This window comes from Podarcis tiliguerta (assembly GCF_965153285.1).
Source record: "Podarcis tiliguerta genome assembly, chromosome: 8".
In the NCBI taxonomy this organism is placed as follows: Eukaryota; Metazoa; Chordata; class Lepidosauria; order Squamata; family Lacertidae; genus Podarcis; species Podarcis tiliguerta.
In genome coordinates, this window is record NC_139541.1 from 69,247,212 (window position 1) to 69,264,721 (window position 17,510).

Sequence of the window (17,510 nt, forward strand, 5' to 3'; positions counted from 1 at the left end):
TTTAATTGTGTCATTTTCGGTTTCACTTGGCAATTTTATCTCCTCGGTGGTGCTAACATATATTTGCACTTTTGTACACAAAGTACAATGGCCAGGAGCTCATGCAAACATAGCTAGCTGTATATATTATCTCCTGAACATCTTAAGTCAATTAAACATTAATAAAGCTATTGCTTAAACCAATGAAAAGTTACAGCCCTATCATTTCAATGAAAAATTCAGCTGCTACGTTTGAACATGAGATCTACTTCACTGAATAAATCCAGACTTGGGAGAGAAAGACCAGTGCTTTAATCATGGCTCTAGTTCTACATTAGTATATCCCAAGAAGACCACAGATGCATTTGACCTTGGTTAGGGCAAAGGAAGTTGCCTTATACTGTGTAAAACTTTTGGTCCATCCAGTTCAGTATTATTTGCTCTGCAATGACATGGAACAGCTATCCAGCATTTCAGACAGGTAGTTTCTTCCTGCTCTACCTGGAGATGCTGGGGAATGAACCTGGGACCTTTTGCATGCAAATCATGGACACTACCACTAAGCTGTGGTCCTGTAGTTTTTGTGCTGAAGGGGTCGCACTACTCAAAAATAACCAGTGATGAGTGTCTTAAGCACAAGAGCAACCAATTCAGCAACTTTGAGATGGGGCTGCTATAATACAATATGTCTTCCTTAGCGTCCAGGAAGTATGACCTTCTGCCAAGTTCCAATAATACAATTTGCACACTAGATTTGCATGTGAATGGATCCTTGTGAGTGGATATGTTTACATATGTCTATACACAAGAATCTGCTTTCCAACAGATCTTAAAGATAACTTTGCTCATGAGCTTGTTACACGTTGTACCATTCACAAGGTGCCCCTGTGCATGCAAATCCTCTGAAAATGTCAACTTGGGTGGAGTTCAACAATACTTGTGAGAGAAGGGCCTATTGCTGGAGGGTCAAAGATCCCTGAGACCAGTTTTGTGTCCTTTGAACATCTGCCCTTAGAGACAACATGTCCCCTTCTTCCAGGTGAACGGAGTGTTTCATTCCCTACCCGTTGAATTTCCTGGTGGCCGTCTCAGAGCTTATCAGCATGGCACTAAAGTCCTGATAGAAACCGACTTTGGTCTCATTGTGAGCTATGACCTGGTTTACCGTGTGACAATCACCGTCCCAGGAAGCTACCGGAACCAAATGCAAGGCCTGTGTGGGAACTACAACGGGAAGAAGGAAGACGACTTCCTGCTCCCTGATGGCAAGACAACCTCTGATGTAGCTAAATTTGGTGCTGCCTGGAAGGTTCCAGTCCCTGGGGCAGTTGGACCTTGCTCAGATGGATGCTCTGGGAGCAGCTGCCCAGTCTGCGAGGAAAAGAAGGAGGAGGTTTTCAAGCAGCGCCATTACTGTGGGATCCTCACTGCATCGGATGGCCCCTTCAGTGCTTGCCATGCAAAGGTGGACCCCAGTGTGTACTTCAGCGACTGCATTTACGATGTGTGCCTGGGCAATGGGGACAGCGAGGCCTTGTGTCAGAATATCCAGAGCTACACGTCTGCCTGCCAAGAAGCCGGGATCCCCGTCCAGACCTGGAGGAGTCCATCCTTTTGTCGTGAGTACTGAAAACTACAGGTAGTATTATAATAATAATACATGAAATATGTCATGTACCTTTTTCTTCAAACCTCTCTCTGTTGCAGCTCTCAGCTGCCCTCCAAACAGCCAGTATTCACTCTGTGCTGATCTCTGCTCCACTCACTGTGCTGGGATCACCGACTCCAGAATATGCCCTGGGACGTGCGCAGAGGGCTGCCAGTGTGATGACGGGTTCTTCTTTGACGGCCTCGGCTGCGTCACAGTGGAGACCTGTGGGTGCAATGACAATGGAACATATTATAAGGTGCTTTCCCCTAAAGGAGATAGTGTTGCATTGCTTTGAACAAGTGCAAGGTCGGAAGTTCCCTCTTCAGCTATTTAAAGGGCTATTAAACCAGGAGTGGGGAACCTTAGCACTAGGGGCTAAGTGTGGCCCTCCAGGCTTCTCTATCTGCCCCTCAGGACACTCCCCTCTCCCCAGGCCACACCCCTTCACTGGCCCTGCATCACACCTTCGTTGAGTGTTTTTACCTGGCTAGAATGTGTCCTTGAACTCATAATGCCTCTTGCTTGTCTGGATGGAGGATAGAGAGGAATGTGTGAGCGTGTGTGGGAACTAGACTACTGTAGGAAGGTGAAATTAGTTTATATTTAAATTCCACCCACTTTTACCCTGGCCCTGCCCACCTCTGGCATCTGACCCTCAGAACATTGCCCAGAAGGGAATGTGGCCCTGATGAGCCACATTTATTTTCTGTTGCTCCGGAGGGCTGAACACAAACCAATAGGCTCAAATTCCGAGGAAATAATTATGTAACCTAAACATTTGGAAGAACATGATGATGGCACGAGGGTGGTGGTTGCTCCTTCATTAGAGGTTTTTAAGCAGAGTCTGGATGGCCACCTATCAGGGATGCTGTAGCAATGAATTTCCTGCCTTGGCAGTGAGTTGAAGTAGGTGACCTGTGAGGTACCTTCCAGTTGTATGACTGAGCCTATTCCAGTTTTGTATTCTTCATGCAGTGGCTATCCAAGGTCTTAGAATCATAGAATCATAGAGTTGGAAGAGACCACAAGGGCCATCGAGTCCAACCCCCTGCCAAGCAGGAAACACCATCAGAGCACTCCTGACATATGGTTGTCAAGCCTCTGCTTAAAGACCTCCAAAGAAGGAGACTCCACCACACTCCTTGGCAGCAAATTCCACTGTCGAACAGCTCTTACTCTCAGGAAGTTCTTCCTAATGTTTAGGTGTTTAGATCTTGCATCACACAAGCACCAGGCATTAGCAAACAGTAAACAGAACTCAGTAGTAGTAGTAGTAGTAGTAGTAGTAGTAGTAGTAATAATAATAATAATAATAATAATAATAATAATAATAGTTTGTTTATACCCCACCCATCTGGCTGGGTTTCTCCAGCCACTCTGGGCGGCTCATAACAGAATATTAAAAATACGACAAAACATTAAAACATTAAACATCAAACATTAAAAACTTCCCAATACAAGGCTGCCTTCAGATGTGTTCTAAAAGCTAGATAGTTGTTTATTTCCTTGACATCTGATGGGAGGGTGTTCCACAGGGCAGGTGCCACTACCAAGGAGGCCCTCTGCCTGGTTCCCTGTAACATCACTTCTTGCAGTGAGGGAACCACCAGAAGGCCCTTGGAGCTGGACCTCGGTGTCTGAGCTGAATGATGAGGATGGAGATGCTCCTTCAGGTATACTGGGCCGTGGCCATTTAGTAGTTGGCCAGATATTCTCTTATCTTCCAGAAGAAGGCAGACTCTAAGCTGCAAATGGCTACATTGGCACTGAGATTGGGGAAATAGCACTCCTTTAGGACTGCTACTATTTTCTTGCAGGTTCCACTCATGGGTGGTTCATTTCTCCTCCACCACCATTGAATCTCTATGGCCCAAAGTCACCCAGTGAGCTTATGACCAAGTGGAGGTTTGAACCCTGGTCTCCCAGGTCCTGGTCAAACACTCTAACCACTACACCACACTAGCAGATTTTACCCATGATATAAATATATGGGAGCCTAGATTCTTGAGTTCACTTTCTAGAATGATCTGGAAGAGGGGGAAGTGATATCGCAGGTAGAGCACATATGGTTTGGGAACCTGTTCCTCAGTCTGGCCTTCACATAACTGAAATATGTGCTTACCAGTAAATGCTATGGTGGTTGGTCATTTAATGGTTTGCTTTCCCTTTGGCAAATGCCTCGGCAGCCCCATGAGAAGGTCCTGCTGAATGAATGCCAACAAATCTGCAGCTGCATCCCAGGCCGGGGAGTCACCTGCGAGTCACACAGCTGCACCAGCGATGAGGCCTGCGAGGTCCAGGATGGGGTCATGAGCTGTGTCAATAAAGGTGAGAGGCTGGATGCATTTTCAGAAGGACAATTTGAGGACCTGGCTGACCTAGGTCTCAACTAGGGATGGGGTGGGGAGTGTCAATTTACTTTGCATTCCAAGATGAAACTACTTAATCCACACATCCTGAAACAATATGCAAACTGAAACAACGCCATCCTTTCGTGTCCAGTCTTCTCTGAATTTTGCAATGCAGTCCTCCAGGGAAGCCATTGTCAGCTTAGAAGTATGCCGCTTTTCCACAATTGTGCCCAAAGTGGTCCAAAATGAACAACACTAAATATAACCATTAAAAATAAGCATATCAAGAAGCACAGAGAATGAGTGAATAATAATATAAATTATGTGCAATGGAAAGAAGTTATCCTAGATTTACAGCTTGAATCTAGAAATGTGTACGGAATGCATACAAATAGGTAAAAAGTATGTAAAATGCATGTATAGTAGTGCAGAAATATTACACGGCATGCAAAAATAGTAGGGGAAATGATTTGCAAAATTGTGCATATTAAGCAAACTTGCATAAATAGGTATATACTGGGGAAAATATACACTAGCATGCTGGTTTCATGAGGGCTTCTTAAGAAAAATCATAAACTGTTGTGGAAAACAATTTAAGATTGGAAATATGAGAAACTGAGAAAAACTGAAATAGATAGATCTGCCCCTCCCTAACCTCAGCTCCCACCAGGACTGCTGCATGCAGAGTAATAAATGTAGAACTTGGCATGATGAAGGCTGTGGTGATGCACACACTGAGCATCCATTGGGGAGTTGCCATTGAATGCATACCTTAATGTGTTATGGGATCGTGTGTCTGTCTTTCACATGTTTATGCCCATAGGGCACTCTTGTACATGGGTTGCCTTTCAGAACATCTGGCTCTGATCATAGAAATTCTGGTTAACTTCTGGAGCAGTCCCAAAACACAACCATCTGTACACATAGACTCACAAGTCATTGAAATGGACCTGGGCTGTCACCATAGGGCTGTTGGCTTTTGGCCCCCTCGGGAAAGGCTGACTCCTCTTCCCAGGCGCTGGGGCCTGATGATCTGCCCCTGGCTGGTCTTCAGTCAGTCCAGGGAGATCGGTAATTAGCGACACCTCCCTTTTGAGAGATGCACACTCCCTTTCCCCTTGCATCTCAGCAGAAGAAAGTAACACAGTCCGAAAGTAGTCTAATTCATTCTACTTTTATTCCTGGACTGTACACTGTACACGAGCTTGCACAAAGCATGTCTGCTCTCTCAGAACTCTCCGTACAACTGACTCACTCCCCCTTTACAGCAACAACAGGAAGGTCTCAAGTTACACTGAGAACACAACTTTGAGAAGAACGTTGAACATCCTGTCTCACGCTCAGTCACATCATAAGAATCACATGATATAAACAATGAGCTGCTAGTTCGCAGCTGCTGAGCACTCATATTACAAGGGCGTCATATGTTCAATGACCATGCGGTGATGTACACCTCTTTTGCCAAAGGCTTCCCATGTGGGACCTCTGCTTCTGCATCGAGCCCACAACGGTCCTTTTCTTTCATTTTAGATCCTTGCAAAGCCTTAAAGTGCCGGAACAAGGAGACGTGCAAGCTGGAGGATGGCAAAGCAACATGCGTCCCAAATTACAACGAGACCTGCTGGGGCTGGGGAGACCCGCACTACCACACTTTTGACGGGAAGGACTTTGACTTCCAGGGCACCTGCACCTACACAATTGCCAAGTATTGCAGCAATGACACCACCTTGGTGCCGTTCACGGTGGAGGCAAAGAATGATCACCGGGGGAGCCAGACCATGTCCTACGTGAGACAGGCCAATATCTATGTGTACGGGCACAGCATCTCCATCCGCAGGAAGGAAGCGGGCAGAATCCGGGTGAGTCTTTGCAGTGGTGTCTTCGAATTACAGAACTGTGGAGTTGAGAAGGATCCCAAGGGGAATCTACATACATCAGGACATGCTACAGAGGAGAAAAGCCCTCTGGGGTGTTCCTGTTGGTGAACCTGAGAGACAGATGTGATCCTGCAAGCCTATCCATGGGCAATCGGGACTCTCCCCAGAACATACACTTTCCTGGCAACACTTCCTTTTGCTTAGGCACACACACTCGTGTGGAAATTTGGGGGAATAAAATTATGCTGGGAAAATGAGATTCGGAGAGAAACAAAAACCAACATATTTGCCCAACCCTAGCGTGGAAAAATAAATGCTATATTCACTGAATTTTATATGGATGTATGAACGAATAAATTTTAATTCTTAAAGTCATAGGACATCATAATTTAGATACAGCAAACAATCATTTTGACATATTAAATAAACAAATATAAATGCAAAAAAACCTCTGATTATTATTCAGTGCTTTGTTTTCTGGGCTACTCAAGGGTATGCAGTACCGGCAGCTTTTTCTCCTCCCAAATGTTAAAATGTACTTACTGTAACAACTATATGGTAAGTACCGACAACTTAAAAACAAACAAACAAACAAACCGTTGTTGTTGGTGGTGGTGGTGTTGTTGTTACCTTTATTTAGTTATTGCATTTATTTCCCTGGTCTCCCAGGTGACTGTATTTTGCCTACACATGGTACATATCTGGTCCAGGAGGGGTGTTTTTGGCAGGGACTGGAGTACAGTTAAGGGATGTGTGCCAAGGATGCTCATGTAACGGGCGGTTTTGCAGGCAGCGGGAGACAGTGTCAAGGTCCTAAGCTGGCAATCGAGGGCGCTATTTGAGAAACTAGTGTACTGACGACTTTCTCTCCCCTGCAACAGTTGAATGGTATAATCACAAGCCTGCCTGTAACTTTGGAAGACGGGAAGCTGTGGCTCTTCCAGAGTGGCTTAAACGCTGTGCTGCAAACCAACTTTGGCCTGGTGGTGACTTTCGACTGGAGCATGATCCTGGAGGTCACTTTGCCCAGCAGCTACTACGGCACCATCTGCGGCCTCTGCGGGAATTTCAACCAAAACCCAGATGATGAGATGGTGACGCCCGCAGGCCACAAGCCTGCTTCTGAGGTGGAGTGGGCTAAGAGCTGGAAGGTGAACGACCGCGACCCTTTCTGCTGGGACGTCTGCGATGGGAACTGCCCAACATGTGAAGAGAGCCAACGGCAGCTCTTTGGAAGCGAGGAGTTCTGCGGGCTTCTCACCCAGCTGGGAGAGGGACCCTTCCGCGAATGCCATGACAAGTTGAGCCCCAACAACTTCTTTGACAACTGCCTCTATGACGTCTGCCTCAACCACGGGGCCAAAAACATCCTGTGCAAAGCTCTGGAAGCTTATGCTACTGACTGTCGCAAGGAAGGCGTGGTCATCCACGAATGGAGAGCACGGAGCGGCTGTGGTGAGGATGAGTCAGGGAGGGAAGCAGCTCCCCTGCATTGTGCTCCCAGTCCTCAAATGCTGATCCCCAACAAAGTTTCATTGGTCCGGTTTGCAAAGCTAAACCATGGCTAAGCATGAAAGAACAAAAGTGCAGGCTTGCAGAGTGTGTGTTGGGGGGGGGGGGATCATGGCTGCTATGTTCCCCGCACAGCCCTGCAGCTGCTGCCATGCTACCCAAGGCTCAGCCATGGTTTGGTTTAGTGCTAAGTCTGAATAATAATAATAATAATAATAATAATAATAATAATAATAATAATAATATATTATTATTATTTATACCCCACCCATCTGGCTGGGTTTCCCCAGCCACTCTGGGTGGGTTCCAACAGACTATTAAAATACAATAGTCTATTAAACATTAAAAGCTTCCCTGAACAGGGCTGCCTTCAGATGTCTTCTAAAAGTCTGGTAGTTGTTTTTCTCTTTGACATCTGGTGGGAGGACGTTCCACAGGGCAGGTGCCTCTACTGAGAAGGCCCTCTGCCTGGTTCCCTGTAACTTGGCTTCTCGCAGCGAGGGAACCGCCAGAAGGCCTTTGGCTCTGGACCTCAGTGTCCAGGCAGAACGATGGGGTGGAGATGCTCCTTCAGGTATACTGAATCTCTGCTCATGCTTTGTCTCATGCGACTCACAGTTTCCTCGAGTGAGAGGTAGGGGCTGTACAAATTTCATATTGAAATACATTTTTAAACATATGTTTCATTACAAAATACATATTGAAATGCATATATTCTCAACATATGCATTCTAATTGTATTCTAATATATCTGTATTTTAAAACAAATTATGTTAATTTTTTTGAGCCGAAAACTAACTCAAAATTTGAAGATTGAAATCTGAAGGGTCGTTTTGTTCTGCTCTGCATGTAGTTATGGCAGGAGTGGACCAGGTCAGTTTCCAAAGAAGTCGCAGAAATTGAATCTCTGGAGCATCACTGCTTGCCCCATGATGTAACTTATATGTGTTAATTACAATGTGATTAATTACAATCATTCATATACTGCCTTTCTAAAGGCAAATCCTTCTAAGATGGCTTACAGGCAACATTAACTTTAAAAAGGTATATATTCAGAAACGCAAACAATATCAACATATTAAAAAGTCACCAGGATCCTTTCCAAAGGATAGTGGCTGGCAGATGGCCCTACAGTGGGTGGCAGAAAGGGCAGTCTAGCCAGAAGTCATATGTACCTTCCCTTTTCTTGCTCCTGAAATTCTTCCCACAGGACCTAGAGTGAATGCCATGGTGGGGCAGTGGCACTTCCTTGACCTCCGGTTGGTTGCATCAATGCTGCTTACTAGGAGGATGAGGGCAAGAATGGAGGTGGTGAGGTCAGTGCAGTGCAAAACTAAAATATAATTGCACCACGGTGATTTCACTCCCCAGCCTCAACATCCCAGGAAACAGCAGTGATGAAACTGACCAGAGGTCAGGCGTGAACCACAGCCACCATACCATCCACTACTGCAGAAGACAGCTTGCCCTCTGGAGTGGAAGAGGTAGAGCAAGAGCTGAGGTAGCCTTTGCTTGCTTCCCTCTCCTCCAGTCCTTCCAACAGAGCAGTTTATGACAGGTGGCTTTGTGGAAGTGTGTGGGGGGGGCGGAGGGGATAGTCTACCTGGAGCAGGCCCTGGGGTGGTCTTTGCCTGCCTCCTTGTCTCATGTAATCCTTCCCACTTGATTGTGGATGACAGATCCTGTGCAGGTAGGGAGAGGATAGACTTGCTATAGACCCTGAGGTGGTCTTTCTCCTCTCTCTCCTGTGATCCTATCCCTAGTGTCAGGCTTCGGAGAAACGGCTTCCTCCCCGCCACCCTTTGGCTGTGCATCGGCAGAAGAAAGCAATTAGAGTCCCTTACCAGTTTAAGGGGATGTGGGTGGTGCTGTGGTCTAAACCACAGAGCCTAGGGCTTGCCAATCAGAAGGTCGGCTGTTCAAATCCCTCCGACGGGTTGAGCTCCCGTTGCTCGGTCCCTGCTCCTGCCAACCTATCAGTTCAAAAGCACGTCAAAGTGCAAGTAGATAAATAGGTACCACTCTGGCAGGAAGGTAAACGGCGTTTTGGTGCGCTGCTCTGGTTCGCCAGAAGCGGCTTAGTCATGTTGGCCACATGACCTGGAAGCTGTACGCCGGCTCCCTCGGCCAATAAAGCAAGATGAGCGTAGCAAACCCAAAGTCGGCCATGACTGGACCTAATGGTCAGGGGTCCCTTTACCTTTACCAGTTTAAAATTGTTTTAATGGTCACAGCAAAAGAACAACGCAGCCATTCTCAGAGTAAAGGTGCTCCCAATTAAGCTTCCCTCCTACTTCCCCCCCAAGTTATCTTCATCGCTTCCCCTTCTGGCAACCTGATCTCGCAACCACTGAGCCTTCTGCATAGCAACCTTATCAGCTCTCCTTGCCCTTGGAGATAAAAGCTGGACACTTTCTAGCGAAGGGAAGTCAGTTATCCCACTCTCCTAGCTGTGCCCCACTCAGCTCTGCCCAGCTGTTGTTCTCCGAACTATGTCCCTCTGCAAACCAATTCTCTAAATCTATACTGCTCCACTGTTCCTGGAGAGCTTCTGTCAGGAGCAGCAAGAGGGGGAGGTTCCCACCATTCTTCATCAGAGCTGTAATCCTCAGTCTGGTCTCTGACACCTAGATTAGTCAGTGGTAGATGGCCATGAGGTGGCAGTGCTGGTACTTGATCTCTCCTTTTGTTGCAAAGTCTTTGTTGCTTTGCCCTCTTTCAGCTTTGTCATGCCCTGAGAATAGCCACTATGAGGCCTGTGGAAATGCCTGCCCAGCCAGCTGCTCTGACCGATCTGCTCCTTCGACGTGCGATAAGCCCTGCGTGGAAACCTGCCAGTGTGACCAAGGCTACGTGCTCAGCACTGACAAGTGCGTCCCCGTGAAGAGCTGTGGCTGCACTCACAATGGCCTCTACTACAAGCCGGAGGAGGAGTTCTGGGCCGATGAAACCTGTGGCTCTCGCTGCAGGTGTGATCCCAGCCTGGGCATGGTGGTGTGCAGTCCAGCCAGCTGCAAGGCTAGCGAAAGGTGCATGACGGTGGATGGCATCCGGGGCTGCCACCCCATCAGCTATGCCACTTGCACAGCAACTGGGGACCATCACTACACCACCTTCGATGGGAAGAGATATGACTTTTCGGGCACTTGTGTCTATCAACTGGTTGGGCTCTGCTCCAAGGACCCAACTCTCACTCCGTTCACCATCTCGATCCAGAACAGCCAAGGCAGTAAGACGATGCCTTACTCTTCTGTGGTTACCTTGGACATTTACAACAGAACTGTTACGATCAGCCAGGAGCATCCTCACACAATCAAGGTATTGGGGACATAGGGAGAAGAAATGGTATGGGATAGTGCAGGCATGGGGACCCTGTGGCCCTCCAGATGCCACTGGGCTGCAATTCCTTTAGGAATTGATTTAGGCACTAGGAGAAGATATATTGTTTAGCTACTATCTTTCCCTGCTCACGAGAGTGTGAGATCAGCAGTGCACTATCCTTTGCAGTTTAAACTTGGAAGCAAAGACAAGGTTGGTTTAACCTCCTCGAAACAATGATCCAGGATGCTTTAAGGCAGACTGGATTTTCCCTGGTATTACCCCTTTTCTCCCCCTAGCTGCACATAGACATTGTTTTTGTGAAAAAGCAAAAGTAGTATTTACTTACATACGTAATCCAGGTCTTAAAGCAGCAGCTACAGTAGCAAAGTAAAGGCAGCAATAAACAAACGAAATTGCCTCAAATTAAGTCAGATCAATTGATCCATCTAGCTCAGTACTGTTGATACTGACTGGCATGAGTGGCCTAGGTTTTCAGAAAAGTTTTCACACTCACCCTGCAAGTTACATGGAGGTGGCAGGGATTGAACCTAGGATCATCTGCACGCAAGACAGATGTTCCACAAAACAACTAAGGCCCTTCCCCCAAAGCATAGGCTCTGACATATTTGGTTCATTTAGAAGCACAAAATTGTAAAGCAGGAAGAGACCTCAAGGATCATGTAGTCCAAACATCTTGCAATGCAGGAATCTTTTACCCAATGTGGGGCTCAAACCCACAACCCTGAGATTAAGAGTCACATTATCTACTGACTGAGCTATCCCTCGTGGACAATATTCCTGTATCTAAACCTTAACAACCCTCACAACTCCACACAATTATTCTCCAGTCAACATAAGCAATGGTTGTGGTAGTGAGAAGTGAAGCTCAACAACATCTGAAGTGCCATAGGTTCCTCCTTCCCAGCAATAGATCTTTTGGTCAAGTTCTTAATCCACCCTCCTCTATTGCCTTCTTTGGGTTGGCAAGCTATGTTTTGGCACCTTGACAACATTTTCTCTGTCTCCTCTAGGTGGATGGAGTATTTGTGGATTTGCCCTTCTACCATGAAGATAAGGTGAAGGCCTACATCAGCGGAGCCCATGTCCTTGTAATAACCAACTTTGATCTGACTCTGACCTTCGGCTGGAACAGATTGGTCCACGTCACTGTTCCCAAGAGTTACCGCAACGCGCTTTGTGGCCTCTGTGGCAATGACAACCAGGACTCCAGTGATGATCTGATTATGAAGGGCGGAAGCCCAGCTGCCAATGTCAACCAGTTTGCAGAGAGCTGGAAGATAGGCGAGATCCCTGGTTGTGGGAATGGATGCACCAGCAACTGCCCTGTGTGTGAAGAAGCACAGAAACAAACCTACAAGGAGGACCGGTACTGCGGGATCCTCATCAGAAAGGACGGGCCATTCAAGCAGTGCCACAAAGCTATAGATGCAACAGCCTACTTCGAGGATTGTGTTGTTGATGTCTGCCGATACAAAGGCCACCACGAGACTCTCTGCAGTGCCATCAGTGCTTACGTGACAGCCTGCCAAGCTCAAGGCATCCAGATCGGTCAATGGCGATCAGCCTCCTTCTGCAGTAAGTATTGGATCTGCTTCAACAGGGTAGCACTTGTCTAAATTGGGCTACAGTGATTTTTAAAATTGCTGCTAGCATGCAGAGTTTGCGCTGTGGTGCTTTGATTGTTCTCAAGCTAACTTTTTAGACTATCATGGAGTGTGGTTGTATTTAATGGGGAATTGTGCTTGGAGTAGACCCATTGAAATCAATGGGCTTGTCATATTCAGAGTAGACCCATTAGAATTGATGGGCTTATATAACTAGTTGAGTGGGTTGTATCTAACATACTCAGAGTAAATCCATTGTAAATAATGGATCTGACTTAGTCAGGTTTGGGTTTATTCAAAGTAGAACTGGCATTGGGTACAACCCATTGATATTATTGAGTTTATTCTGAGTATGACTTAGTTCGAGAGCACCTATTATTCTGAAATAGCCTTTAGATGGGTTATTTACATTATTCTAAAGAACGTTTTCTAAAAATGCAGTTTATACATTTACTAAACTTAAATTTGTGGGTGAAACAACCAGCCAAACCATGGTTCCCAACAACACAAGGGGTCAGTAATAGATGGGGCGAACATAGAATCATAGAATTCTGTGAAGGAACCCCAAGGTTCATCTATTCCAAGCCCCTGCAATGCAGGAATAATACACTGCACATATATTTTAGCCTAAAATCAGGCTGGCAAAGTTGGGAAGGGGATTATTAAAATTAAACTAATTCAGATGATTTTGTGTGTGTGCATGACAGAACAGAAAGTCCTGGCTGATTCCACCTGGTTAAGATAACACCTAGCATTGATATCCCCCACCCCATCTTTTCCTCCTCAGCTATTCATGGTCTCTGATGTTTCCTTCCAGGTCCTTCCTGCCCCCGTAACTCCCGCTATGATCTCTGTGGCAATGGCTGCCCTGTCACCTGCCATGGCCTCTCGGCTCCAGATGGGTGTCAAATGTCCTGCAAAGAGGGATGCTATTGCGATGCTGGGTTTGTCCTGAGCGGAGACCAGTGTGTCCCTGTCGGGGACTGTGGCTGTGTGTACCAAGGCAGGTACTACAAGAAGGGAGACAGTTTTGTCCCCAGCGCCTCCTGCCACGAAAGATGCCGCTGCGGAGACAACGGAGCTGTGGAGTGTCAGAAGGTCTCCTGTGGGGCCCAAGAGGAGTGCAGGGTGGAGAACGGCATCCAAGGTTGCCACTCCATCAGCTGCGGCAAATGCAGCATGGCTGGAGGAACCCAGTACCTTACCTTTGATGGACAGACCTTCAACTTCTTCGGCTCCTGCACCTACACCTTGGCCAAAGTTTGCAGCAAGAATCCAGAGCTTGCACACTTTTCAGTGGTGGTGGAGAACGAGGAGTCAGGCGACAGTGAAGTTGTGCCAAAGACGGTTGTTGTCACTGTGCATGGTTACGCCATCAGTCTTGTGAAAGGAATGACCTGGAAGGTTCTGGTAGGTATCTTGTTCTGTTCATCTGCTAGAAGTTGTCTCCTTCCTGTCCACATATGAACATCACATAGAGACACTAGGTGAAAGTCTCCCACTTCCTTGCGGCGCTGTTACCTTTCCACTGGCCACTGCTAATCTTCTATCATTAATTTCTCCCAGGTCTGAAAGGTCTGTAGCCAAGTCCAAGAAATAGTGGACATAGGGAGCTGTTTTACACTGAGTCAGACCATTGGTCTATTTAGTTCATTATTGTCTACACCAGGCATAGGCAAACTTGGTCCTCCAGATGTTTTGGGACTACAACTCCCATCATCCCTAGCTAACAGGACCCCTAGTGGTCAGGCATGATGGGAACTGTAGTCTCAAAACATCTGGAGGTCCAAGTTTGCCTATGCCTGGTCTACACTGATGGCCGGCAGGTCTCAGTCCTACCTCGAGATTGAACCTGGGACCTTTTGCATGCAAAGTAGATGCTCTGCCACTGAACTAATATGGAGAACTTGTATGGAATATCCACCAGGCTGGGCTGTCTCCAGGTTTGAAGGGGGCCTTGAACAAAGTTCCTTCTGGTTGGTCCCCTCCCCTATAGGAAGGAGAAGCAACAGACAGTAACATCCCAAGCACCATCTGGTGTCTGGTTTTAGCTGCCATTTAGATTTCCCACAATGCTTCGAAGTGACGCTAAGATGGCAGTTCACACACGCAACTGCTCAGCACTGACTGGTGCACAGGAATGCTTTAAAAAGGTGTCCCAAGGCATGCACCAGTAGATCTCATGACCCCAACATCTGCCCGATATCTCAGAGTGCTGATGCTGGTCCTGTCACCAATGTGAAAGTTCAGCGTATGGTTCTTAACTATTTCTCCATCCAGCATTGCAGGTTACAGCAGGATAAGAGGAAGTGTGAGTGAATCAGGCTTCCCATTTCTGTATTTGTGGTGTATTTTATTTATTTATTTAACAATATACCACTTAATCAACTAAAACTTCTAAGCGGCTTACGTAACGCAATATAAAATACCGATTCAAATCAAACATTAGAGACAAATGGGCATAAAATGTGTCAACCTATAAATAAAATCAGCAATTTGAAAACAGATGTACATTTTAAAAAATGCATGTTTTAAAAATTCCATTTTTAAGCTGTTTGGCTAAGCTGTTGATTTATTTAACATGATTTGTGTACTGCTCAGTTATCAGAGCAGTCTACATCAAACAATGCAAAGCATTCATTGAGACAAAATCAAATGAAATCTAATGTCGATATCAAATTTATCAAGGTATAAATAGAACCAGCAATTTAAAAACAATTACACATTTACAAAACGACAAGCTGCGATGTACAAAGTGGTAGCTACTGCTCATGCATCTCCTTATTAGATGTTCCAATTTGTACAAGGGGCAGGAAGTTCCCATACTTCGACTGACTCGCTTGTGCTTCCCTCCGTGCTGTATCCTAGACACACATGAACTTGCACCATTGTCTGTCTTCATTCTAATACAACGGCCCATGTACTTTTCTTTTCTTTTCTCTTCTGTCTGATCTGCATAGGTGGATGGAGAGATGCACGCCCTGCCGCTGGTGATAGGCAGGAGAGACGTTTGGGTAAATCAGGAGGGGAAGAATATTGTCCTGCAGACAGATTTTGGCCTAAAGGTCCTCTTTGATTCCTCCCGCTACGTTCTGGTATCTGTTCCCAGCGTGTACCAAGGTCAGATGTGTGGCCTTTGTGGCAACTTCAACAGTGACAGGAGCGACGAATTCCAACTGCCCGATGATAAGAGCACTGGGAACGTGACAGAGTTTGGGGCATCCTGGAAAGTAGAGCTCAATAATGCCGGCTGCTCAGATGGCTGCGGGAAGAAATGTCCCTTGTGCGGTGCTGCAGAGACAAAGGCGTACCAAGTCGAGAGCTCTTGTGGGCTGATCCAAGCCACGTCAGGCCCCTTCAGCGAATGCCACTCCTTGGTAAAGCCGACTGAGTACTATAACCGTTGCCTCCATGGCATGTGTGCTGCCCATGGGGCAAAGGACATCCTCTGCCAGAGCCTCCAGGCCTACGTTGCTGTGTGCCAAGCAGCTGGAGCAAACATCAAGGCGTGGAGGACAGCCTCCTTCTGCCGTAAGTTTATATGTGGATCTTCTTCTCCGTTGGTGGTCAGTATATACTACAAGCCTGCAGCGTTTTATGGTTCCTCAGCTTTTTCTGCAGTTCTGGACCCAAATGCAGGTCCCCTCTCTGTTCACGCTCTCTGGGTTTTCCACCTCCCTCCTTCCTGACAGGCAGTGCGGTGCAGTGGTTAGAGCATAGAACTAGGGCTGGAGAGGCGCAGGCTCATATCCTAATTCAGCAAAACAAACAAACAAAACTCATTGAACAGCATTGGGCTAATCACTTTATTTAACCCTCCAGCCCCACACACTGCCCTTAGGCTTGTTTCCTGCCCTGTCTCTCTCTAGTGGAGGAGACATTCAATTCAGTTTGCATTTAAAGGCAAACCTAACTACTTCAGACTTTCCATTAACAGTGCACAAACTGAAACAAACTTTGCTCTCCTCTGAATTTTGCTATGCAGTTCTCCAGCCAAGTAATGCGGACAAAAATACACATACTGTGGTTGGGCATGCATTTAAAACTGAATAAATGCATATGTTGGTGAAAAAAGCATCTTTAAATGCACAGTACTACAGTGGTACCTCGAGTTACAAATGCCTCAGGTTACAAACTCTGCTAACCTAGAAGAGTTACCTCAAGTTGAGAACTTTGCCCCAGGATGAGAATGGAAATCGTGTGCCAGCTGCGCAGTGGCAGCAAGAGGCCCCATTAGCGAAAGCACGCTTCTAGTTAAGAACAGTTCAGGTTAAGAACGGACCTCCGGAACGAATTAAGTTCGTAACTAGAGGTACCACTGTACAAACGCAATTCATTCCGGAGGTTCTTAACTTGAAACTCTTGGCAATCATATCACTTGGCAATCGTATCACTGTGTTTCCCTTCTCTCTCCAGCCCTTGCTTGCCCTGCCAACAGCCAATATGAGCTGTGCACCAGGTCTTGTGACCTTACATGTGCAGGCCTTTCTGCTCCCACACTGTGTACCAAGAAATGCTTTGAAGGCTGCCAGTGCATTGCTGGCTTCGTGTCTGATGGGGAAACCTGCGTGCCAATGGAAAGGTGTGGATGTGTGCATGATGGATACTACATCAAGGTGTGTCCAATATATTCCTCTTTCCTTTTTATTTAATAAATTTATTTATTTGGTTTTTCAGATTAAAACTTTACAGTCAGATGTCTCCAATGGGCTGGCTCTTCCCCGGACTCCAACTCTCGGGCCCCGGACTCTTGGCCTGGTGCCCCTGAGAGCCTGGCGCCCGGGTGCCCCGCACCCCTGGCATCTATGGTTAAGATGGCCCTGTGTCCAACATGAAAACAAGATTCCAAGGAATCTCTTGGCCTCCCCTCTTCCCCTTTCTGGGTCCTCTCGTTAATCATTTCCTCCTGCATCTTTTATAATAATCAAAAAGTTTATCTCTCCATTGTATCCAAAAACTCACCATTGAACTACAAGTGATATTCCAATCCTAGTAATGATTTTAACTGTTTAGAATCTACATGACAAAAGCTAGAGCTGTTCAGAAAATCTCTCTCTCTTATCCAACTTTCGCAAAACCATTTCCCCCTGTGAAAATATTCAGGGAAGGAGGATTTTCATCTGTTTTGGAGGGAGAGGAAGAAATATCAGGGCATGTCAGAGGGTTGGCTTACCTTTGCTTGTTTTTAGACAAG

The 17,510-nt window shown here is 46.5% G+C and overlaps 1 protein-coding gene across 1 annotated transcript in view; it reads left to right on the plus strand.

Moving 5' to 3' along the window:
• The window catches only part of LOC310683543 (IgGFc-binding protein-like), a gene marked incomplete at its 5' end in the record, with an annotated part of 37,204 nt that overhangs the window by 16,927 nt on the left and 2,767 nt on the right, over nt 1-17,510 (plus strand). The window contains 10 exons of the mRNA XM_083453475.1: nt 1,019-1,598; nt 1,687-1,886; nt 3,817-3,958; nt 5,512-5,840; nt 6,740-7,313; nt 10,093-10,688; nt 11,723-12,287; nt 13,134-13,726; nt 15,277-15,847; nt 16,733-16,932. Of these exons, the coding sequence (XP_083309601.1) occupies nt 1,019-1,598; nt 1,687-1,886; nt 3,817-3,958; nt 5,512-5,840; nt 6,740-7,313; nt 10,093-10,688; nt 11,723-12,287; nt 13,134-13,726; nt 15,277-15,847; nt 16,733-16,932 (4,350 nt within the window). The remainder of the gene's footprint in view (nt 1-1,018; nt 1,599-1,686; nt 1,887-3,816; nt 3,959-5,511; nt 5,841-6,739; nt 7,314-10,092; nt 10,689-11,722; nt 12,288-13,133; nt 13,727-15,276; nt 15,848-16,732; nt 16,933-17,510) is intronic.